Source organism: Heliangelus exortis, chromosome 2, assembly GCF_036169615.1.
Source record: "Heliangelus exortis chromosome 2, bHelExo1.hap1, whole genome shotgun sequence".
Classification (NCBI taxonomy): domain Eukaryota; kingdom Metazoa; phylum Chordata; class Aves; order Apodiformes; family Trochilidae; genus Heliangelus; species Heliangelus exortis.
Window position 1 is genome coordinate 48,903,705 of NC_092423.1, and position 25,798 is coordinate 48,929,502.

The 25,798-nt window shown below is 40.5% G+C and overlaps 1 protein-coding gene across 2 annotated transcripts; it reads left to right on the plus strand.

Annotated features, from left to right (window-relative positions):
* Nucleotides 1-548: 548 nt before the first annotated feature.
* Nucleotides 549-25,798, plus strand: MATCAP2 (microtubule associated tyrosine carboxypeptidase 2). Of its 2 annotated transcripts, XM_071736050.1 has the most exons (7): nt 558-750; nt 6,608-7,290; nt 14,318-14,461; nt 17,507-17,639; nt 18,809-19,114; nt 19,615-19,712; nt 22,897-25,798. In XM_071736050.1, exons 1-7 carry the CDS (start codon nt 726-728, stop codon nt 23,056-23,058), a joined length of 1,551 nt encoding a protein of 516 aa, XP_071592151.1. In that variant the 5' UTR covers nt 558-725; the 3' UTR covers nt 23,059-25,798. The 2 variants fall into 2 exon arrangements, with proteins under 2 accessions (XP_071592152.1, XP_071592151.1); XM_071736051.1 differs by lacking the exon at nt 6,608-7,290 and having other exon boundaries at nt 549-750.

Below are 25,798 nucleotides of genomic sequence, written 5' to 3' on the forward strand. Positions count from 1 at the left end.
TTATTATGTATCAATTTGTGACAACCTTCTCAATTAGTAAAGTAAGTTGTTGCTCCAAAATGTTGCTTTGATGCAATTCCCTCATTCTTTTTAGCAAGACATGGTGGCTCCTTGTCATGCTCTCCCAGCGTGGCACATACCCTTTCTATACCCCCGCTGAGCACCCTTGTCTCACGCACACCTTTCTCGGTCTGCCTTAGGCTCAACAGATGATTATCAATCATACCTATTGTTATCAACTACAGCATCGCTGATAATTGATAATTATCCACACACTACGGTGCAGCCACTGGGTTCTGTGAAACAAATGCCTGCTAGACTCCTGCACAGCATGATGCTCAAAACCCGTCGATATTCCCGGCACCTCACACCAAGCCGTGCCGCTCTCACAAACCGGATTCCTTCGGCGATGTTTTTCGGTGCATCTATCCCAGGACAGCAGCGGGACCACCCCGCTGCCCCGTCCCTTGCACTACAACTCCCAGAATACATCTCCCCCGCAAGCCGCGCTCCGGCGGCGCAGAGCATGCCGGTACTTGTAGTCCGGCAGCTCAGGGCGGGCGCTCCGCTCTCCGGTTCCCTGCCTGCCACGCCGGGACCATCCGAGCTCCCTGAGCCGCGGCGGGGCCGGCACATCCCCCTTCCCCGCCCAGGAGGAGGGAGCCCGCCGCACAGGGGGAGGGCAGCGGGGGGGCAGAGCAGCGGGGCTGCCCGGTGGGAGCACCATGCTGGAGTCCATCCGTGTCACCGGTGAGTACCGCCCCCGGGCCGGCAGCCTGAAGGGTTGGGGTGGGGGGGGATCCCGGACTGCGCCTCGGGCCTTACCGGCTTCAGGGGGGGGTTGCGGCGGCAGAAGGAGAGCGAGGAGAAGCCGCTTCCCCCGCTGCACCTCCGGCGAGAGAGGCTCGGCGGCGGGGAAGGAGAGGGGAAAGGCTCTGTGAAGCCGGTGGGGCGGCCGCTTTCACAAAGCCGGCGGCCTTTTCCCCCGTTCTTCCTCACCGCCGAAGGCTGCTCCTGTATGGAAAAAAAACCCCAGTGGTTTCGGTGAACCCTTCGGGAAGAAGGGGAAGGTGACTCTCATCCAGCTGCCTCGGAAGACGGGGGAGCGGTGGTCCCCCAAGATGCTGATAAATAAAATACTGCTGATGGCATCGCTGCCTTTCGGTCTTCGGCTCTCCTCTTTGCTCAGTTTTTCAGACAACTTTACGATTCTTTGTAATGTAATGTTTATGAAACCCAGTAGTCTGCAACCGAAATGTAGGGTGGTTTTGTGTGGTATCAAAAAGTTTTACCTTCAGCGCTGTGTGTATGGAGTATGTAGGAAGTGTAGGGGAATCTGGAATGCAGCTGCCGTTCCTAAACTGATTTTTCACTCGGATGTTTTCCTGGTTTGAATTTGCCATAGTTTCATATATCGTTTCTTCAGCTGCTTCAAGAAGGTGTCATTCTGTCACAGAGAAATCCTATCCAGAAGAGATCTGGTGGAGATGTCAGTGTCCCCTCACACAACACCGTTACAATCATAATTAAGATTTCTTGCAGCTACTCATTCTCTAGGTAATTTAAATGCTGCTCCATCTGTTCATGGATACAAGTAGGGCATCACTTCTGGTAATGGGAGTAGAAATTAGTTGAATCAGATGGCGAATCCCTAGAGATGTGCAACAGGAACTGTTACATTAACAGATTAAGATTGTTTACAAGGCAAAATAGTTATTTGATACATTCCTAAGACAGGAGGAAGTACTACAACAACGTTTCTGTTAGGCACCTCAAGAATCATTCCTGCAGTTAGGAAACAATTTGTCCATTATGCATATATAACCTGAGTGTCAGCTGCTCAAAAATCACAGGAGCTCTCTACTTTTTTTAGAGGAAGGCTAGCTGGGCAGAAAGGGGATCCATGTCTACAAATACCTATAATTTTTCACCTCATTCTACCTATGGAACAGGTATTTAAGCTGCTTGGATAGTAGCTACCCAGTAGCCTCGAGGGAGATTTTTCTACAATACCCTCCAAAGTCTGGAGAAATTCTTACCTTGGACTTTTACTACATGTGTCCATACAAGAAAAGATTAGTTCAATACATCAATTTCTAAAGGATGGAAACCAGTAATATAACCTAGTTCCTATATTTAACATAAAATTTAATATTTTTTCTAACAAGTTACTTCAGACAAGATTAGGCAGTGTCTGCCTTGCTACAGGATTTAAAGCTAATGACTGAGGTGCAACTTTGACACGGGAAGTGTTTCATCAGTGCCAGATTACAATGAGATTTATGATTCCCACGTATCCTCTGTTAGCAGTCTTGGGGAACATTCCTTCTCCAGTACTGCCGTGACACTGAAATAGCTGCGTGCATATACATCAAATCACACGGGTGAAAGTCCTCTGTTGGCAAAATCAAGGTTCTGGTATTTTATATTGTTCTGTGACACATGGAATTCGTATCTGCAGGATGAAGTTAAGTCCACTACTGTCAGTTCTAGCACATATCTTGAAAATTGTGTGATTCTGGCTGAGATCTTGTGTGAGATCCTTGTGGCAAAGGGAGGAGTTGCCCCTAGCTGGCTGACTCCCCTTCAAATCCACCTCATGGGGTAGCAAAAACCTGCTTCTCCAAAGAGAGGCAGGGCTCCAGTCTGGTCCAATACTATGAGACTAAGTTTCCACTGAACAGGAGGATTTCCTGCCCTTTGGTACCTTACTGAGACCAAAATGGAGGCAGGCAACTCTTCTGCCCCATCCTCCATCTTCTTGCTTCTTTCTACATTATCACCTTCCACCCCAAACCTGGCAAATTGTTTCACTTAGTAATTCACCAGCATCCCCAAAACCTCTATTTTTATCACTGAGCTCTTGCAGAGAGGAACAAAATGTCAATAAATGGAAGTGAAGATGATGAGAAAGACTTCCTGGGAGAAACTATGCTAGTTTTGTTGTGGGTTGAAAGACTTGAGGCTTTGTGACTTTGAGTATTTGGAAATGAGATCAATGAAGATAATCGGTGCACATGGCATGCATATTTTTAGGGAGGTTTTTAAAGGTAACTGGAGCCTTGGGCATATGTTCTTTGGCTGTTTTCTTGCAAAGACTGAAATATGTAAAGTCAGTAAATTTAAATTTTTATGTCTCAGAATGCACATAACACATGGATGCAATACGAAAGATAAATCCTATGTCATATATAGAGTGATATGCAAGACAGAGTTATGCCACAGTAAAGTCTGTTGACACCTTTCCTGTTGTATCCAGAGTTTAAAAGCTGGTGATCACTGCTAGCTAGTGATCACTTAATTTGGGTTGATACTATTTTCTAGTTTATTTTGTAAAATTATGATGTTCACAGGAGCAATCCTGTGAGAAGAATGGCAGTTAAATGGCTTCTTTGAAAACTCGTGTTACCTAATACAATCTTTCAAATCTGCTGGATTATCTTTTCTACATTTCTAGAACAAATATGCCTCAAAACGTATCCTTTATTTGTAAGAAAATTAATTAACCACACTTAATTTGGCAGCTGTAAAATAATTTTGCTTTTATATTGCACATATAAAGTAACTACAGATTTGGGAACAACTATTTTTTGGTATCAACCATGTGCATGTGAAACCTGCCAATGTATCTTCAGGGCTCTACCATCATTTGTGACACTTGTACGAGAATTCTAACTGGCAATGTTCAGAAATTATCTAAGTATAAATGCATTTATTAGTGGCTAACTATACCACTTGGGTCTAAAAAATTTACTGTCATGAGTTTTTGGTATTGGATCGACCCAAGAGCTTGGGGAAACAGTTAATAGTTTCTCCAAATTCTCTTTATGTTTGTTGTTTTTTTCTATTTATCACTTTTTAGATAGATGTGTGATGTATATCAATTCAAATTTTTCCTTGGTAGTAGCAACTTAAGGCTTCTCTACTCTTCGTGGCTTTTGAGAATTGATGAGAAGGTGAAGAGTTACTGCCATGTTGCACTTATCTGCATTTTAAGAAGTAGCTCTTTAATTTCTAACTTTACTTTTGTCTACACAAGCCAAGTTCTGTGCTCAGAAAGGCATTATTTCTGTGTTCTGATATTCTGGAAGCCTTACTTTTCATTTATCCTTCTTAAAAGTTACAATTCTCATACTGTAAAACTCAATGCAGGCCTGAAGACAATCTTAAATACCAAGAAATACACGTGAGCTGTCATCTTAGTTTGCTTTCCAAAAAGTGACCCATTTTGTTTGTGGGTAAGTACATCCATAAATGAGTGCCCACTGCTCAGTATTTATTATATTTATATTTAATATATTTGATGTGATGGGAATGGTGGTTGCTCACCCCTGCAGCTCATGGCAAAGGAAGAGAAGAGAGGCAGGCAGGTTGTCACCCATGTGATGAGAACGATCTGACAGAATTTAAACAGGAGTACCAAGGAGAACGTTCCTGCACTTAGCATAGAAAGATTTGCAAACTTCCCGTGAAACAAAACTGAGCTTGCCTAAGACGTGCATGCTTCAGTGGAAGAGAACAATCTAAGGTTTCTGCCTCTTATCTTTCCTGTGGAGGAAACACCCAGGCTGCAGATTTCCCATCGTATGTTCTCACAAACATGACCTCTGCCTCTTTGCTCTCTAGAACTGCTTCTTCAAGAGAACCAAGGAACACAGATTGATATGGAACTGCAAAAAGTCCAGCAGCATAAAATATGTTGTCACGGTGCTTATGTTGGGAGCAAAACCTAATTTTATAGTGGAAATAAAGCTGAAGTTAAACTACTGTTGATTTTTTTTTTTTCCCCTTAGAGGCATTTAATGATCTCTTGCTAATGTTCCATTTGGAGTATAATTATTGTATGTAAGGTAATTACAGTTCAGCTATGTATAACCGGGGGCAGAAGCCTAAATACCTTTTGCAGGCTTTAATCAAGCCTCAGACATGCACATAGAATCACAGAATCAGCCGGGTTGGAAGGGACCTCTGAGATCAAGTCCAACCCTTGATCCACTACCACTGTGGTTACCAGACCATGGCATTGAGTGCCACATCAGTCTCTTCTTAAAAACCTCCAGGGACAGAGAATCCACCACCTCCCTGGGCAGCCCATTCCAATGCCTGATCACCCTCTCTGTAAATAATTTCTTCCTAATATTTAAACTAAACCTCCCCTGGCAGAGTTTAAGTCCGTGCCCTCTTGTCTTACTGATAGCTACTTGGGAGAAGAGACTGATCGCCCCCTGGCTACCCCCTCCTTTCAGGGAGTTGTAGAGTGATGAGGTCTCCCCTGAGCCTCCTCCTCTCCAGACTGAACACCCCTAGCTCCCTCAGCCCTTCCTCATAGGACTTGTGCTGGATCCCTTCACAGCCTCCTTGCTCTTCTCTGGACCTGCTCCAGCACCTCAATCTCCTTCCTGAGCTGAGGGGCCCAGAACTGGACACAGAACTCAAGCTGTGGCCTCAGCAGGGCTGAGTACAGGGGCAGAATCCCTTCCCTGGACCTGTTGGCCACGCTGTTCCTGGTACAGACCAGGGTATCTCTTGTTCCATGAATCCTTTTCACTTTAGGTGCAGAAGTAGGAAGCATTTCTTTGTGACACGATTTGTGCCCTTCACTTCAACTCTAGCCTGGTTTATAAAGGGAAGGGCTTGTTTAGAACCTGTGAAGAGAGGTCACTTCTCTCTGGCAAGCCAGAGCAATTGTTAAATCTGGTTTTAATCCTCAAATGAGTTTTCCATGCATCTGCTCTGCAGCAGCAGCCTGTCACCCTTGAAGGCTGTGCCAGAGGTCAGAGCAAGAAAGGAGGAGGGTTCCTTCACTAGAGGGACTGTATTTGCTTCTTACATTATTTGTTTCCTTAAAGCCAGCTGTTCTTGTAGAACTCCTCTGAAGGGATGATAGTGTTGTCTTAAGGATTCTTAGGGGTGTGTTTGTACCTAGCTGATCTCTCTCCTCTTTAAATATAGCTTACCATCTGGGTTAAGGACTATGTGAACTGAAGTCTTTTATATTAGTGTTTGTGTGGTGTTGTGAATTGTTCGTAGGGTATGACCGGTTTTAGTGTTCTTGTCCTTTTTGAAAAAAAATTCTGTAATCAGATTTAGGAGCTGAGACCACACCAGACTGCTTATATCACAGCACAGAGCCCTGTGGGACTTCACTGTAAATACTGCTTATATGCTCCTGTACAGTTTCCTGTATTTTAAGTTATTTTTTTATCCACATAGAAAGCCCTCCTTGTATGATGAAGATCAATCAGATTTTGCTCAAAACTAAAAATTTGTCAACAATAAATATTCATGAAGTCCTGCACAGAGCCTTGCTTTAAACAACTCAGTTCTTGGCTGCAAACAATGCACTTGTGCATGGAGATGCAAGCATAAAGTACTTATTTAGCTGGATCTTGCAAGTCCCAGTCTAGATGTTCAGGAGTGATATACACACACAATTCTCCCATGTCTACAAGTTGAGATTAACTTGATGTGACTGCAGTTAACACATGTTCTGTGTTTTGCCCATGTTACAGTTTTGAGTCCTTAAAATTAGTATCGCTTTGTGAAACAATAAAATTTGTGCTCAGCCTTTTTTTTTTTTTTTTTTTCTTTCTCTGTCTGAATACAGAAAAACTTCACTGGCCCAAGACAGAGCTTTCTAGGAAATCCATCCTGAGCCCAGAACAACATAAGCTGAACATTAATGATGAAAACAGCCTCCAGCACCCACCTGCTGGGATCCTTAAGGACACTTTCACAACAGGAACCAGTAGCTATAATGTCCTTCTTCAGAGCAAAGAGGAAAAAAAACACCACACTCAAAAGCAGCCATCTGCTCATCACAAAAAACACAGGAAGACAACCAAGTGTTCTACCACCTTGCGAAGCAACCAACACCACAAAATCAAGGTCCCACTACCACTGCTCAGCAGTGGATGGTACTGTACAAACAGACAGCCCCCCATCATCCTCACTAGCCCAGTGGCTACCAGCATGAAGCTTTCCAACAGTATTTCAGTGGGAGGGAGCAAGACGGGACTGCAATCTCGACCCAAAAGTAGAACCAAGAAGCATTTGAATCTAACAAAGCCAAAGCAATCCCAGTCCTCAAAAAGCCATGGAAAAGAAGGTGATGTCTCTGGCCGAAAACTCTGTATACTGACTGCAATCAAGCCTTCCAATGTGGAGAAAGAGAAGATGAAATTCTTTAAGTCAGATTTCACATACAATCCACAGTTTGAATATGAAAACCCTGCACTGCCAAATGTGTTAGCTAAGCACAGCCATGCATCTGACAGATTTCTTAAGCAGGTATAGTTCCTTTTTTTTTCCCCCTCATTTTCTACTGATTATTTTTTCCTACACCCCTTAAGATGGTATTTGGCTTTGTAGCAAGTGTTTTCTCCTTACCATCCTCCTCTGCAGTTTGAGAAATGCATCATAAATGAGAACACAACAGTAGAACAGAAAGAAAATATTTTTTTGTTTAGAAAAAGACTTCCTAATATATAGGATAAAGGCACAGTTCCTTATAAATGGGGTTTACATGAAACATGATTTAAGAAAGATTTTTTGGCAGAGTCCAGTACAGAAAAAATACAATGCCAAAGTAGACTTTAAGAAACTGAGTAAAAAAGCAGTGTACAAATCCTACCAATCCTCTTGGTGACAGGGATTGGGAGGGCATAGCAATTATTTGAGGTCATGATTATTGGATAAGCATATGTTGCTGTTCCTTGCTTTAATTGACTTTGAAAGGATATTTGCATTGACACAAGGCTCTATCAATCAGCAGACAAATATGATTCCAGAGTCAGGTAAAATTTTAAAACACACACACACACACTCCTTTTTTTTTTTTCCCCTCTATACTGTGCAGCCACACTGGTAATGTAGCTGCTGATGTTCACTTTCTGTGTAAATACCCTGGCTTACTAAATGTCTAAATTGTGTAGAAACCTAACAAAACAACAAGAAGACCAAAACCTGTATTCAACTGTGACCCAAGCAGCAGAAACCAATGCTTATCTGCCTAACAACAGGACCAGGCCTCTTGTGCTATTTTTAAATATTTTAGAAAAATCTTATTTAAGTCTTAACATGATTTTCTAAGCAGAGAATCTCATGTTTCAAGTGATACTTAAGTTGGGAAGAAATCCTGGCATTCCACAAGTTTCACATGTGTTATATTTCATTTAGTACCTTCTAAAATTCCTGGTGAATAGGGTACATGAATTAAAGTATGATAGATTCTAATAACTGACCCTTGACTGGTAAAGAATTTTTTGTTTGTTTGTTTCTTGCTGGGGGTTTGGTTGGTTGGTTTGGGTTTTTTTTTGGTTGGTTGGTTGGTTTTGGTTTGTTTTTTTGGGGGCTTTTTTTTGTTTTTTTGCCAAAGTCAAGAATGCCCCAAGGTTATATTACCCATGAAGTCATTGTCTTGGTCTGCATTTTCACAGTAAAAATACCTGCATACTTTAAAATCTCAGTAGTTTGGTTGCATTAAGAATTTATTTCCTTTACAAGAGCAGAGAAGCAGCTGTTATGTTCTTAAGATGAGCTTCCATTAACTTCTAAACAACCAATTAAATCATAACCAATTAAAAATTCTATTTCACTAGAGCTTTATAATAAGTTTTCCTTTGATTGTTAGAGCAATACTAGCAACATTCAACATACATTACTGCAAATCATCAATAACTAATTTGCCATATGTAATACAAATTATCCCTTTCAGTATGAGATAGCAGAGCCCTAAAAATTATTTTAGGCATGATGATTTTGTAGAGCAGCCCTATTATTGATTTACTCTTCTACTAAATAATTAATATTTTAATAATCAATGATTCTTCAATATTACTTCTATTCATAGCTCCACTTTTTTTTTCCTTTACCTACAAATTATTGGAAGATAAAGGCTTTATAACAGCTTTATAAAAAGCAATGAAGGATTTAATATTCAATGGAGTGTGATATTTCTGAAGCTTACCAAGGAGGATGTTAATAGTTTCTTAAGATTTACTTTTAGTCTCAGAAGTCCTTAGTAAAAAAAGCAGATCTTCAATATTCAGCTCCTAACTGAACACCATCTTGCACTTCATTTAAAGCACAAAAAAAGCAACTCTAACGTGACTCCCAGCCCAGCAGGTGGTGCTGGCTCTCTCTTTTTTTATCTACAACCAGCTGTGGAAATTTTCATCTTCAGGCAAATTTGAATTTCATCTCATGCAAATTTACTATCCAGAAAAAGCAACATTAATTAACACTTTAAGCAGAAAATATTGTATGAGCACTTGCTGGTGGTTTGGCATTTGTTCTTTTTTTTTCCCACACAAGTTTTAATTCTATATATCTTATAGGAAATGTTAACTTCAAGAAAGATTACTTCAGTTTCAGAAAAGAAAAGAAAAAAGAAAAAAGGTACTCACAGCATCAAGATTTGGGCTTGCAGTAAAAACACAGTGGCACAGTCGTCCTTTTTCCTGCAACAAGGATAAATTCAGTTTTCTTTTTTAAAACATTTTTTGCTTTAATTTGTTGCTCTGCCTATTTTGAGAAGCCTAGCTTTCTGTGAACAGAAATGGAATGATCTCTGTTTTATTATATAAAAGATGCTTACAGAAACTTATACTTCTGCTTTGTCTTCTATTGCTAATATCTGCAGACTCACAGCTTTCTACTGACAGAACTTGCCAATTTTATAGGGAGCTTTTAAGGATAACTTCTATGAAATGAGCTCAAAAGCTGATATTTCAAAAATTTAGAGGATTTTTCATCACTTAGAAAATATTTTTAACCACAACTGTTTATAGCCTGCTTAGTCATTAAAGCAGGCTGTGTTTTCCTGTTGCCCTTCCTGCTTTTCTGGATGTCTGTGGAATTGGTTAATAAAGCATTATTGCAACATATCATACCCTGCCTTTTTTTTTTTTTTTTCTGTAAAGGCAAAGAACACAGGATTTGCAAGCCATTAATACAGCAACACTACAGTAGGGAACAGATAAGCTTGTGAGCATTCACTTCACCCCAAGCCAACAGTCGATCAAAGATTTTAAACCTTGGGCATAGCCCAACACTTGATAGACTTTTTACAGACATAGGGTAAAGCATTTTTTAATTATTAAAACATTCAAAAATAGTATTTTTAATGTCTTCTACTTTGCTGGGTTTTTTTGTTTCTTTTTTATACTTTGCTTTTTTTTGTTTTTTTCTACTCTTTTTTGTAATAAGGTTCTTTCATGAGTCATACAAGATATATTTTAGGGAAGAGAAATAGGTAAAAAAAGGTCTTATGCAGACTTGCAGCTGTTTCACACTGACTGACATATCTAATATTACAGAAATTAATTCACTTACTGCTAAGTTTCTTTCAAGGTCAGTGCAGCAACTCTGTGCTTTAAGTGCTATGAAAGTTTTCTTATTATCTTGTGGCTTAAACTACTGGTCCTTCTTTGCAAAGTACACTTAACAAACATGTGTTTGTTATTTTTGCACAGATGCTAGAGGTGGGATGCTCAGCTAGAGATAATTGTCCCCAGTGTTTGCAGAGCAGATGACTTAACAGTTGGAATTTGCTGAACCAAAATCAGCAAGGAGGTTGCATCTTCAAGTAACCTGTCTTTTAACACCTCTTTCTTTGAATTGTGCCTAAAGGCAGAAAACCTATTTTTTACACACATGTACTTTTTAAAAATAATTTTGTTAAATGAATAGTTGCCCCCTGTGAAAGAGCTCTACAACCTTTTCCCTTTTACTCCTAAAGTCGTTCTGAGTTAATAAATCACTTGTGCCACATTGTAAGTGCTTATATTACACACCCTCAAAGCCATGGATATACAAGTAACCTACAGTTAGCAAATTTATCAGATGTTGGAAAAATAGTGAGGTGGAGCTGGAAGGTTAAACAACAGTGAGTAATCCTTTGCACTGAGGTGATGTCACATGTTTGGCATGTTGAAGATTAAATAATGTGTCACTGGCTGTAACATTCTCTAGTTAGCAAATTTCCTCCTAAAGTAAGATTTATAGGTGAAATTGTTACTGTGTACCACAAAGCATATCAGACCATCCAAGTAGCATAAAGTTCTCAGGGTCCTGCACAAATGTATCTTTTCCAGTAGAAAAGACTGTAGATCATTTCTGGTGATGCTATAGGACGAGCATAGGTTTATATCAGGACAGAGTTTCATACAAAAACAGAGTATTAATTTTTTATTCCTTACAAAGTATTTGAAAAAACTTTCATTAAAAATATTTTTACTGGCTCTACATTACTTAGATGTCCTCTTTATCACACTAAGAGCACACATGCAAAAGAAAGGCCACTGTAAACACTGAACAAAACTCAAAATACTACAGCCTGAGTACACATCCCTCAAAAATCTGCTCTTACCTCTCTTCTTTCTTTCCACTTAATCACAGAAAGGAGGGCAGGCACCATCTTATATGGCTGTTGATTAGATTAACAAATTCCATCTGGTATAGCTTAGTGTTACCTAAGGATGCATCTGGTAAGTATCTGAGTTCAGTGGATGGATGCCTTCCAGCATGTGAGCTTATGCCATGGTTTTGTTGGGGTTACTAGTAGATGTAGCATGAGTGCTGGATATTTTCTGAAAGATGCTTTAAAAACCCTTAGAAAAAAAAAAGGCCCGAATCTTGGTGGCTTTTTAAGGTAACATCTATCCCTGCATGAAGTCCTGCAGTAAATAACTTTCAGAGAATTTAAAGCCAAACCTTTCCACCCACACACCCACTGTGTTGTAAATCACATTATTGAAAACTTTAGAGGAAAATCACTGTTCCATACAACCTTACCTTAAACATGGAAAGACCTATTTCAGAAAATGAGGGTTTGGGAGCACCACATAGTTTACCTTCTCTGGGGACTGCAGTTCTCTGGCCCTTTTGCATCTTAATTCTTCATGTGATTTTTAATAAAATGCTAGTAATTATAATGATTTTTTCCAGAATTTTTTCCTGAGAGATAGAAGAGTTGGGAAGAAAAAAGAATAGCTTTGGGAAACAAAATGTGGTACTGCTGGGCAGCAGGTCTCTTTAAGACTGGGAATCACTGGTGCACATTCAAAGAAACTTAAGCATCTGAGAATTTAAGTGGGTACTCAGTGTATTTAATCTAATAGACTTAATTGAAATTTAATATCAGCAAGTTGTGAAGAAAAATTGTTGTGAAGAAGAGTAATTCAGAGACAACTTCTTTCAGAAGCACATAAAGTTAAGTAATTGTTCAGAGAAACCAGATACCCCAAACAACTAATAGGTAGCATAAGTACCTTAAGGGTCTGGCACCTTGCAAAGGAAACTGAGGAACCGTTATCAATAATTACTCAGGCTACCATCTGAGAATATACTTCCTGGGACAGGGAGCAAGAATTTTCCTTTAACCAAGGATTTTGTGTGGGACAGGGAGGTGCCTCTGAATATGCAGGCACTGGAACACTTAAAAAACAGCTAATGATTTTAGAAGTTAAAAATTCATACATAATTAAAAAAGAGAAAACTATGGTTTGGGAAAATGTAGAAGTTATTAAGAAGAACTAGATTTTGCTCTGATTTGTTCTTTACATCTAGCCCTTGATCCTAATTTTGCTAGAAGCAATTGTCATCATTCTCCAGAAACATTAGGTTTTGCATGAGTGATTCCTGTATTCCTTCTTTTAATACTTAGGCACTAAGCTTGCTTCATTTATCTGAGGTAATTTTAGAATGACAAGTGATGTGAAGACTTGACTATTGACAAGAAAAAAATAGTAATTTACTGACACTGAAAGATCTCTCTAATATCTTTTTATAATCTTTTAGGCCCTGCCCCACCTGTGCTTCTGTACAAGACCTCATACATGGGTCTTGTCACTGGGAAGCAAAATCCCATTTGCCTCTTAGGTTTCCAGTGCAGATGTGTAGCTGTCCTTTCTCATATTTCTGTGCAATAGGTAGCAGTAAAATAACAGCAATGAGCCTCTGTTAAATATCTACAGCAGCGGGTAGACAAAATGTGTTCCTTGCTGATGCCTTCCCTTCTGACCAGGAGGCCTTTAAAATTTAACAAAAAAAATATTAGAGGCAGACAAAGAAATACCAAACATTAAATGCAGGTATTCAGGTAATTGATATTTCTTTCATCAAAGAGCAAAGGGACTTTAAGAATACACCCAGTGAGCGTTGATGGCAGTTACTCAGGGTATCTGAGTTTCAACTTGAAAAAAGTGAGGATTCTGTAGTAGCTGTGAGAGAGAGAAAACTAATCCTGTTTTTGTGGACAATAAGCCAGTCTGGCACTGTCAGAATTAGATAGCTGAAAACAGCAAGCATATTACCAGCTTCACACATAGCTGTAATTGTACAATGTAAAAAGAGTCTCAGTCTGCAAGATTTCCACCTTCATCATTAGTGGAATTTTCTTGGCAAGAAATTACCTTTTTGCCTTGGTTTTTGAAATTATATCAGTAATATTTTTTTCCTCTCTTTGATTCCTGGGAGCTTCTGTTACCATATCTATTAATAAAGCCATTCCCTGTAGCTTGGCGACTGCTGGGCAAGAAGTTATTCCATACCATGTTTTCTATTAAGGATGTGAAATGACGTGTTGGGAAATAGATTAGTGAGGGTGACTCTTTCACACCCCACTACTGACACCTTCCACATGCAGAGTTCAGACTATATTATAGGCATTCTGCTCTGTTTTCCTCCCAAAAAGGGCTTCTTCCAGCAGCAATACATATGAGAATTAAAGTTAGTACTACTTCATTTGCCTCACAGAGCATCCCTCTTTCTTTTTGTGGTGTTTATAAAGAAGTGTTATAGGTTAAATAAAAGTTCTGTGAAGATGTTTCTTTTCTCTCACCTTTGTGAAACGGACTTCCATGGTACAGAGAATTTAATCATAGGGAGAAATGTGTGATGAATTTATAGTCATACATCTGCTTAATCATAGTTCAGCATTCCTCAATTAGAAATGCCAAGAAATTAAGTGAGATTACAGTATGAGTTGATCTTTAAAATTCTTTGGAAAGCTGTAAGAAGAGTCATGCCAACAACTGCAAATGTTCTTGTGACCTGTTAGGTCTGATTTACAAGAAAGTTGTACAATGCTCCCAGAATTAAAGAGAAAATGTGGTTTTTTTTTTCACTAGACTGATAATCATCTGTGTCATGATGATGTGTGTGGGTCGAAAATGAGTTGATCAGAATCTTTTTTCAGTGCATTGGCATTAATACATATCTGAAGATGATAGAAATCGATTACAGAGTATGTCAGCCTGTATCTAATAATTGCAGGGTCTCACTGCATTCGTATTTGCTATTTTGTATTTTATAGTCCATTAACATTATGGAGCGGACACTGCAGAAATATGGAAGTTATGAGAAGTTTGAACAGGCCACTGGAGGCAGCTTGCTGACCAAAAGTCGTATCTGGAATCGCGTCAGGAAATACATGGTGAAAGAAGGCTGCCTGGGGGAGGTAAGTGATGTGCCAGATCAGGGAAGAAACATTTCTGTAGACCTTTGTCATGGTTTAACACTGGCCTGGCAATTAAACTGAATGACAGATGCTCTCTATTAATCCCCCTCCCCTCCCAGATAAAGAAAGGAGAGAGAATAAGGGAGAGAGAGTTATGGGTTGGAAACTAAACTACACAGCTTTAATGGAACAGTAATCATAAATAGGAAAAATTACTAAATATATACAAATATACAGGAAAATTGATACCACATTCCTCCCCCTTTGCCCCAATAACTCTCATGTCACCCCCAAGGCTGCATGGCAGCCCTGGGGAAGTCCAGGCTGGACTCCTGGAGTCAGCAGCAGTCGGGAGGCAGGAACACAGGGATTCAGGCTGGCACAGACCACAGGCAGAGAGGAATAGATGGAATCCTCCCAGGATGCTGAAGCAAACATGGACAGGGGAAGAAGGGGAAGCAGGAAGGGAGGAAGGGGTTTGACCCTTGTGATCCCTCAGATTTATACTGAGTATGACGTGTATGGGATGGAATACTCTGTTTGGTCAATTTTGGTCATTTATCTTGTCCATTCCTCCCCAAAGGAGGGATGCAGGTGTGACCTTTTTACTCCTTCTCTCCTTCTGGAGGGCAAAATGTTCCTCAGAGCTGAGCAGTGTCCTTGGCTCTGCACACCAGTCTCCAGCAGTAACTATAAACATCGAGTGTTCTCAGTCCCAGAAGCAGACACTGTCTGAGAAACTTGCTGTTAATTTCAGCAAGTGCAACTACTTACAAGAGACTTAGCCGAAAGCAAAAGTACAAGACAGAAAATCACCTTTATCCTGACCCAAACCAGGACAACCTTAGAAATCAGATACAGATGGCCCTGAAACACTATTTGTGGGGCCTTTCCTCTGTATTTGCAGGAATTTTCCTTTCATCGTCTTTTCCTCATGGCTGTGCCCAGTCTAATTTTTGAACAATTGAAATGATGCAGATGCCTTGTGAATGCTTCAGCCGCCTCTTTGAGCCTGTTTCCTGATTCATATATGCTGGTTCTTAAATTCACATCTTGTGGGAGTACCCAAGAACGACACCCTTCCTTCCCTCCTTTTTTCAGTTACTTGGAGACTCACACATTTCCATTTATTCATCAGTTTTGCCATCCATTCTCTTGTTTCAAATTATTTACACCAAAGGAAAGAGAGGTAAGAAAAGGCCAAGAAAAATAAGCAGCAGCCTGGCAGGCTGATTTATAAGATGCAGAACAAATGAAAGGGACATAAGTGAATAAAAATGTCTGAAAAAGGTTTGCTTGTTGGGCTGGTTTGAGTGCTAGTTTTTCTTGACTTTAACCATCTAATTTTTCAGAGCCCTGTGCTAAAAAAATTATTTCCTGTGTTCAAGATTTATAAGTCCAGTTTGACTGAGTTACGTAGAATTGCTTGGAAGGGTTAGATGAAATTGATTGTATAAAAAGATAATTATTCCAATTGAAAACACCAGCTGACACAGGCTATGACTGGAAAGAGATCACTGGCAGTGAGTGAGAGGATTCTGGCATGAGAAATCTATGGGCAAAGATAAGTTTGCCAGGAACTAGGTTTAAATAGCAAACATTATATTATTAGGAGAAACTGGTAAACTCATTACATCTTTTTGGAAGACTGTAATTTGACAATAATACCAGACTTTACCTGTGTTTCTAAGAGTTAAGTTATAAAACCATAGTTCGGACCATACAATAGAAAAATTACATTTTTGGTCTTTGCTGTGCTTTATCTCCCTTTGAGTTAATTTTTTCCTCTGTTAGTCATAATAAAAGCAGGATCTTACACCCTCATCTAGCATACCATGCCCGTGATGAAATATTCTACTTCTTCTGTAAAAATTTGGTTAATACATGTTTAGAATGGTCTGAAATACTCTGCAGTTGAAGGTGTGTCAATAAAACTAATGCTATCTGTGCTTTAAATGTTTCAGGATTTACCTATCTTTCCTGTGTCTTAAAGAAAATTTTTATTGTACTAATTGTTTGCTGTGAAATTTCAAGCTGAATTGTGGGTTTTGAATACAGGGAAGTGTCATGTTCAAATGCCTTTGAACTCTTTTTTGTTAACTTTGATAGTAAAAAAATTCTCTCTTGTAGATACTCTCCCCTTGTCCTCTTCTGATCAGTACTGTGAGGAGTTTCTTTAGACATTACATGAGGAAAGAAAGGTGCTTAATATTCAGCAAAGACTTGCTCTCCCTCCCAGTCACTTGGTATAAAAGTTTTTTTAAACTCAAGTAAATGTATCAATATGAATTCATTTCCTTCTCTGAGGTTTTGTTTTGATTACCAATTTTCCATGAGAAAACAGGAAAACAAAAACTGTGACACTTCTTTAGGTGCCCCATTCCTGGAAACATTCACAGTCAGGTTGGATGGAGCTCTGAGCAGCATGATTTAGTTTAAGATGTCCTTGCTCATTGCAGAGGGGTTGGACTGGATGATCTTTGAAGATCTCTTCTAACACCGACCATTTTGTGATTCTAACTACTTTCCTGTATAAAAAAAAGCAACACACTTCTACTGTTTTAATAATATTTCAAGTCTGCATTGTGTATCAGGAAACAAAGTACTCAGTGCTTCTCCCTCTCATTCATTTGGCTTTAGAAATGCAACTAAAAAGGTTTCAGTTTAAGTATATAGATACCTCATCAATGTATGTATGCTTATCTTGAATTTTTCCGTTCTCAGTAACAAGAGGATAATTAGACAGAGTTCAAGAGATGGACTTTTCTCTTATTTACACTGCATGTAATTGCTCCCCACCCCCTGAATCACTGTTACCATATTAAATTTTTCAGTCTCACTTCAGTCTGTCTGAACTGTCACGCTGAGTCCCACTGAAGCCTGAGGCTCTGTGAGCAGCACAGGCGACCACGATAGCTCTGTGGGGTCAGAATGGTCTTTCAGAGGTGATTGTTGGGTAGCAAGAAAGAGTTGTGGAGGGCAAGGGACAAAAAGAAATGCAGTACTGGAAGGGCCTCTTTGCTACCTGAACTCTCTCCTCTTCAGATCGTGGTCCACCTCACGGAGGATCTGCTTTCTCGAGCCTCCATGACAGTGGTGAATGGCCGCCCCACTCTCACTATCAACATCTCCACTGCACGAGAGCACTGGCTGGAAGGGATGCTGAGACATGAAATTGGTATGAGCATGACATCAGTTCTTCAGGCACAGGGGGGTACTTGCATGTATTCTTACATACTCTGCAATGATGGGCCAGGCACTGTTCACACTGTCTGAAGAACGCATGCTGTAGGCATGCTATAAGGAAGAAGAAACCTATTTATCACTGCACCACACTGCAGAAGGAAGATAATCTGCTTGAGAATTCCTAGGCATCATGTATGTTATCATTTTAGGTCAGATCTGTAGCAAGCTTTGGAAGCAAGACAACCAACTTGTCCCACTTAGTGCACTGAGGTTCACATACCAAAGGAATCTTGGAGCAGGCAAAGTATAATCCTTTCAGGTGATGCTAGCCCAGAGACTATGCTCCAGAGTATACCTTCTGTGCTGTCACTGCTGAGGGTAATTTTGCTCATGAGGCAAGTTTGAGCTAGTCTAAAGTGAAAAAAAAAAAAGGCAAACAGAAATAGCACAGCCATTCAGCCTCAGCACCATTCGTTTTACTTTATAAATCTGTTGCTATTGTGCTGCACTGCTTGCAAATGCACACATGCTTTGGGCATGAAGAATTTACCCAGTGACCCCTAAACCAGTGCAAGGTTGCCTTGGTTTTGCATTGCACACAGTTGACCCAGCTCCATAGGAAATATCTACAAACTTTTCATTTAATCTGTTGTATGTAGCTAGGGATAAAATTTGATAAACTTGGCTACTGCCTGAATTTTGTGAATGCCTTGAAACACTTTCATTCACAGGTGAAGGGCCACATCTGCCTCCAAGGCTCCAGTAGGTCTGTTTAATCATCTTCAAGGGGCAGCATTTCTGTCTCCTCAGTCTGATTTGCCTTTCTTCTCTTCACTATAACACCTAGCCTGTGTTAGAGGCATTCAGCATGTAAGATACTTCTGAAAATTCCTTGTCACATATTTGGGAACTTAAGTCCTGATGATGTTTGTATTCCTTAGGTATTTCTGGCAGTCCCACGTGCACTCTGCACGTGAATAATTCTACCAAGTAGCTGTCTCTAGCACAATTCTCAGTTGCAGACCAGGCTAAAGCTGGCACTTTCCCCAGTGCTCAGCCCTACCAGCTCAGAGTTCTGAAATGGGCATTTTCTTCCATATTTTGTTATTTTTAAAATCATTAGGTGCTACTCTTCTAAGTCCTTTATTCCTTTCTTTTCAGGAACTCATTATTTTCGGGGCTTTAACAACAACAGCCAGCCATGGTGCAACTGGAATGGACGCAGAAAACATGGGTTAAAACCAATCAACCCCACAGAAGAGGGGCTAGCAAGCATTCATAGTGTCCTGTTTCGTAAAGACCCCTTTCTTTGGAGGGCTGCCTTGCTCTACTACACAGTGTATCAGGCTAGCCAAATGTCCTTCAGTCAGCTTTTCCAGGATTTGGGGAAATTTGTCAAGGACCCCAATACGAGGTGGGATTACTGCGTACGAGCTAAGAGAGGGTGGACTGACACATCACAGCCAGGTGGGTTCCCTGTTTTTCTTCTCTAGGTGTGTGCTTCAGAGGGGTTTTCAGAACATGCACAGAGCTCCTCCATAATCTTTGGAAAAGGGAGAAATGGGAATTCACACTTTCTGAAATGAGGCAGCAGGATTTCTGCTATTGAAATGCACATCCATCAGACTTTCAAACTGAATCAGTGGTGTTGGTTTGTTTTGGTTTTTTTTGTTGGAAGTGGGAATGTAAATTGCAAAACTGTGAAAAAGTTCATTCTTAGGGTTTGGCCTCCTTTCATGTTTGTTACAAAAGATGTAATGTTACTGTGAATATTCAGTCACCATCTTCTGTGTTTGATACCTTTGGCTAGCATGTTTAGCCTTCTAGTTAGTTTTTTGGGAAGGCTTTCAAAGTCTAATTCACAAATACCTAGGTTTAAAAAATAAAACTTCTCTTCCCATAAGGGCTTCTTAGGATATACTTTGAACAAACCCTGATAGAATGCAATGTATCTTGCCTCCTTTTAGGCTGTTTCAATAAGGATCAGGTGTACTTGGATGGCATCCTGCGAATCCTAAGATACAGGGAGTCCATTGATTTCTATCTTCTGACAGCCCTTGGAAAGGTGAGTGGACTCTGTCTTACCAAAGGGTACAGTTTTATCATTTAAGCAAACCTGTCTGTAAAGAGCTATGAGTCACTGTGCTCTATTTTACTTCGATCTAGAAATCTCTGTTCTGTACAGCACCTCGTATTACAAAGTACAAGTTACAAATATTTTGAGGTCCTAAAAATTTCGAACAGTTTTTCCTCATTCCTTGCTTATCAGATTTAAGATTTTTATGGTCATGTTTTCCAGCCTTTACTCAGGTTACTACCTCACTTGAAGTACAATGGACTGCCTTGGGCAATCGGTACAGGTGCTAGAAAAGGTGGTGGTCCTAGTAGAAGAAAAAATAAACCATTTGATGCTAATGCATGCCCACAAAGAGTTTTTCATCTCAAATTTCTCTCACTGATGTTGCCTCTGATGTTTTTAAAAAATCAGCTGTATATCTCCCCCCCCCTTCAATACACAGTATTTCTATATTCACAGGACATCTTTTATATCCATTCTGTAATTGCTTGTTTGTTCTTAAAATTATACCAAGAAGTGCAGAAACTTTGTCACACTTCCTGAACCGAATCCTTGGATTGTTAAGTTTCCACAGTTTATAAAGCACAATTCATACTCACATAAACCAAACTTCTGAAAAGAAAATCACACTGTCAAATAAATCTCTGCAGCTGTATTCTCTGAAACTTCATTTTGCTTTAAGCCTGCTTAACTCCACACAGCTTCTGCCTGCTAAACTACTGAGCACACACTGTTCCTGCACTGCTTTATCCCTTTCTCTCTTTAGGGAGTCAGCTGGATTGTCAAGCCACTTCAAAAAGATAAGCCATTCCTCATATAATTACAGATTCCACTATAATCCACATGGCCAGGCATCCACATTAAGGGTCCAGAAGCAATTTCATTCTAGCAGTAGGAATTTCGAAGTGCTTGACTCTACAGCTGCTAAAATCAAGGGAACATAAAGTCTACTCTGAATGTTTTTGCTGCACATATCTGCTGCTGAACTGAAAAATCTGTGTATAAGAGCAGTGCCTGCTCCCAGCATCACAGATGGGTTGAGGTCTGCAGGGACCTCTCAAGATCATCTAGTCCAACTCCCATGCTTAAGCAGGGTGAGCTAGAGCAGGTTGCCCAGGACCACATCTAGTTAGGCTTTGGATATCTCCACTGATGGAGATGCCAGAACCTCTCTGGGCAGCCTGTGTCAGTGTTTTACCACCCTTACTGTAAAAAAGTGTTTTGTGTAGAGATGGAATTTTTTGTGTTTTAACTGCTGCTCACTGCTTCTGGCCTTGCCAGTGGGCCCTGATGAGAAGAACCCGACTCCCTTGTCATTCCTTCCCATCAGGTAACTTTACCCACTGGTAAAAGTCCTTGAACCTTTTCTACTCTAGGCTGAGCAGTCCCAGCTTTCACAGTCTTTCCTTACATGTCAGATGCTGCAGTGTCTTAACCATCTTAGTGACCCTTCATTGGGCCCACTCCAGTATATCCATTTATTCCAACAGAAAACAAAGTCTGTGAGCAATAAAGGGAAATATTAAACTTGCACTCAGAACTAGCCTGTGGTTGTTATGACATGATCACCACTCTGAAAGGTGGTTTATTTGTTTGTTTAGGGTGGAATTGGAGAATCAGGAGTATTAAGCTCAGCTGGTGTGTCTTCCAGGTTAGAAAAAAAAAAACCAAAACCACAAAGTCCAGCATTTAGTGGGAAAATTTTCATTTTCTTTTGAAGATTCTCAGTGTAATGCCACACCATCTTCAAACAGCAGTATCTTAGTTACTTGAGTAAGCCTGGGCATGGGTGTACGTTAGTTTTTTCAATCCAGTTGCATCTTGTCATTGCTGCTAGAAAAGCACACGTGTACTCAGATGCAAATTCATCCTCGTTGTGGACTTTGTTCTCATTATCATCAGCAAGATACGCACCCCGTGTCTGACCACCTGCTTGGATCCAGTTTAGCAATCTGAATTACACTGTCCTATTTCTTCAGAGAGCCCTTCCATGCCCCTTACACGTTGGTGGCTCATTAGTGCTCACTTCAATCTTTTCTGAACAGAACCCATCACCTGCTAAGGGAGCAGGCTGTTTCCATGGAGCCTCCACCACACAGTGCTCAGCTTAGAAGAAACATGAGGTTGAAAGGTTGGAGGGAGCAGGCTCCACTCTCAAGCCACCTGGCACAAACCTGCTGTGAGGAAGTAGGATGTGCCAGTTAGTAAGCACAGCCAGGCTTGTGGGGTTTTGCCAGTACATATGCTCCTGTCTGTAGGGTGCCCAGAACACGCAGCTTGTAGACAAAGTGGCAACCACAGAAATTTCATCACACTGGAGAGCTGCCTAAGGAGGTAGCTACTGCACAGCCAAAGCATTCATCCTTTCTGCACCATCATTCACAGCACCTTGAGCTAGACTTGCAGTTCCTACCTCATAGAATCATAAGACTGTGGAGTAGAAAAGAAGTAATAGACACTGTAGTAGCTGGAAAAAGTTTGACAATGTCACAGCTATAGCCAGAAGGCTCTGATGCCAGTATCCATCCTGCTATTGAATGGGAAAATTTAAAAATAATATTGGGATGCTCAGGGGTTGCCCGTGCTGTAATTAATTATTAGAGATGCATTTTAATTTAGCTTTGCATAAGCACATTTGGTAGTGAAAATAGAAACATCAGAGTTCAGGTCAGTTGGCACCCTGCCTTTCCCAAAGCCAGAGCCTGCCTGCTTCCTGTACCATGCCTGTCCTGCACTGCCTTCCTAGTCTTTGGCACATTGTTTTTCCCATTTGCATGTGAATCTTTCTGCCTCCTTATGAAGAGACTCCAAGATTCACACGTTTCATCCTTTCCCTGTCAATTCCTGCAGCTTCTGTAGATAATTCTCATTCAGGTTCCTATGAGCCTATTCACTGCTTGAATCAAAAGCAGAATCAGGAAGTAAGGAGGCATTTGCTAAAATTACTTTTTTTTTTTTTTTTCTTTTTTTTTTTTTTTTTTTTTTTTTTTTTTTTTGCATCTTTCACTGAGGCATAGGCAGTGACTCATGTTTTCAAAGGATTCTCACAAGCTTTTACATCCCACTCACAAGCTCTGAAATCTCTTATATCCTCTACAGGAGAGAATTTAGAGCAGCAATCAGGGAAGTGACAGGGCTATAGTGTGAAATTAACCCATATCCTTCCTTACAGATCTCCTATGAGGATGTGGACCGCCTGAAGGGATTAGCTGTGACAGAGAACATGAGGGTACCACACTTCTTGCAAGACCATGCCCGTTACATGGAGCACTTGGAAAAGATCATGGAAGTCAATGAGCTCACTGATGAGGAGCTCCAGGATCTCATTAATTAGCAGTGCCAGCCTGCCATTCACTTATTTTGTGCAGCTGAGGATGTACCACTGGACTTCCCACAGCTTGCAAAAATGGACTTTGGAGGGGGCAGGAGGAGAGAGTGGCCAGAATTATGTGGAATTAAGCAAAAGTCCTTTAAAGTCCTTTTTGCAATGTGATTGTATGCTGATTATTTTTAAGGGATTTGTGCGTTTTTTTTTTAATTTGGCTTAGGATTCTTTTGCAGTGACCTGCCCAATCATCTACTCAGTTTTATATGATAGGTATAGTGCTTGCACTGTCTTTTGTAAGATACTTCCTTTTCACATCCAGGTTTAGATGTGAAAGAAAGGAGAAAGAAGAGAAATTCCCCCTTAGTTCACTTGTGTTTGCCCCGTGTTTGGTCATAGCATTCATGGTTCATACCAATAGAATTGTTATAAGTTATTCTACATCACTGTATGTGTAACTCTTTACCTTTTGGTCATTATTGCAATGAAAAAAGAAGGTTTAAAAACAAACTGCACAGAAGCAGGTTTTTGTGCCATAGAATCAAAGCTCTGTAATAGTATAAATAGTTTCAGGGTTTTTTTACTGAGTTCTAGCATTTAAAAAAAAAAAAAGAAGTACTGCTGTTTTAACGACTGTGCACGTAGCAAAGTTTTTCCCCCTTATCTTTTCACTTCTTTTTCTGTACAGTACATGTTTCAGGAAGCTGAATTCCAGAAAGGGTCTGTCTCCTTTGAGGACAACCTTAGCACATCTAGGAAGTTCAACATGGCAGTGTTTTGGAAGAAGGATTGGGAAGAACTGTCATTTCATGACTTTGTGTGTTCCAAATAAATTCAGGAACAAGGGGACAATGATTCAGCACAGCAGGCAGCACCCACTTCTTTTCTGGGTCACCTGAGCTTACAAAAGGTCAGGTCCCCTTTTTTGAGCAGTACCTCCACACTGCAGCAAGCTTGAGCTTGCCAGGCTTGTTGATGAACCAAGATGTGAGTGGGGGGAAATAAAGAGCCACAAGTGCCCTGTTCCTGTGTTCCAAGAGAAGTGCTGCATCACTGTGAAGCAACCTTACCTCTGTTCCAACTGCTGGTGCTATATCCAGAACCAAGAGGAGCACTGTGAGGCATGGCTAAATCACATCAGAAATGGCCTCAGTGACACAGGAATTAAATTACAGAGACAAAATGAGTTTTGCACCTCTAAGTATTTTGTTAAAGAGTTATGTTTTAGTAGATTGTGTTTTACCAGGGATCCTTTAAACTCCCAGGAAGCAGCTGGGGTAGGAGAGGGGGGACAGGAACAAGTGAGGGCTTCAGCTCTTTATTTCTCTTCTGCCTTGGCCCACTGGTAACTGGCTCAGCTCTGGATAAGGCGAGCAGATGGAGCTGAAGTCTCCTCCACACCCCATTTGCATCAACCTGAGCCCTCGTATCCCTTCCTCCTCCCTGCTTATCGTGTTCTTTACTGAAATGGGTGGAATAACCCTTGCAGCTTATTTTACATCCAGGACATTACCAGCCATTACAGCAAAGTCTTAAGAATGCATTTTCTGTTGTGTAGCAAAATCTGCAAGGAAAAGCTGTCAGTTGGTTAAGAGATCTGAAGGTTTTTTAATAAACCAGTAAAAGCAGCTGCCTTTTACATGGAATTGCAGTTGTGTTTGCAGTGGCTGCCTGGCTGACTGCTTAAAAAAGAAAATGCACTCAACAAGCATAAATTTACTAAATTTGGTTATTTTCAAGGCACAGACAATAAAGCATTTGCAGCAGCCTTAATTTTGTATTGTCAGTGCTGTTGATGAACTGAAAGGCTTTCAGCCTATGGATAGTGAAATAAAACCCCTTTTTCTCTCCTTCCCCACTTCAGACTGCCTAGTTTAATCACTGGTAACTTTGCCTGCCCAGCTTTTAGAGCTGCACCAAGCAGTCATGGTGTTGCAGCAGCCTGATGGGAACCATTTGCAGTCAGGCACTCACCCAAGAACTCCAGGTTTTGGCTCCTTGGCCAGAAGCAGCTAGGAAGCCATGCACAGCTGAGGCTGAAGCAGACAGAAGCTGTCTTTGGAGTAAATCATACAGAGATTGAGCTATGCCAGGGAAGAATCTGGCTTCCTGCTGACCCAGGGGAATGTGAAAGGACCAGTCCTTTATAAAAGGGACAATTCTGAACTGATTTTATTTTTCTCACAGGAGAGGTCCCTGCCATCCTCCAGCCACTCCTACATAAGCAAAGTGCTTTTCCTTCTCCCACAGTAGTAGTGTCTTATAATCTAATTGTATACACATAATGTGTCCTTGAAACCAGGAGGCTGTTCTAGTTACCCTGTTTTGCCACAAAATACCATGCCTACAGCCCTTTGTCTAACAGCCAGCTGACTCTTACTACTCTGTAATCCTCCATGCTACTACAGGCCTTTTTGCTTTACTTGAAGACCTACATCATGTTCTCTTCAAAGTAGCAGGTGCCATTCTACTTCTCTGCTCTTCATTATTCTAGAAATAGATTTGCCTTGTGCAACATTGGTGCTGGAAGTGGTTGGTATCAAAGCAGTACTGTAGCAATAGACGAAGCTATCAGCTTCTTCTTTTCAACATCAAATGTATCCTTCCTCCTCTGTAAAAATTGTTCAGCTTTTGAAGTGTCACTTTTGTAAATTTTCTTGATTTTTTTTTTCTTTTCTTAAAGTGTGAAGAAACTAATAAAGCATAGTGATGATAGTTTCATTACATCAATGATGTGATGACAGCCTTT

Coding starts and splice junctions, on each gene's coding strand:
- MATCAP2 (XM_071736050.1), top strand. CDS start 726: ATGCTGGAGTCCATCCGTGTCACCG. Junction 17,640..18,808: donor GATGCTGAGACATGAAATTG/GTATGAGCATGA, acceptor CTTTCTTTTCAG/GAACTCATTATTTTCGGGGC. Junction 19,713..22,896: donor TTCTGACAGCCCTTGGAAAG/GTGAGTGGACTC, acceptor CCTTCCTTACAG/ATCTCCTATGAGGATGTGGA.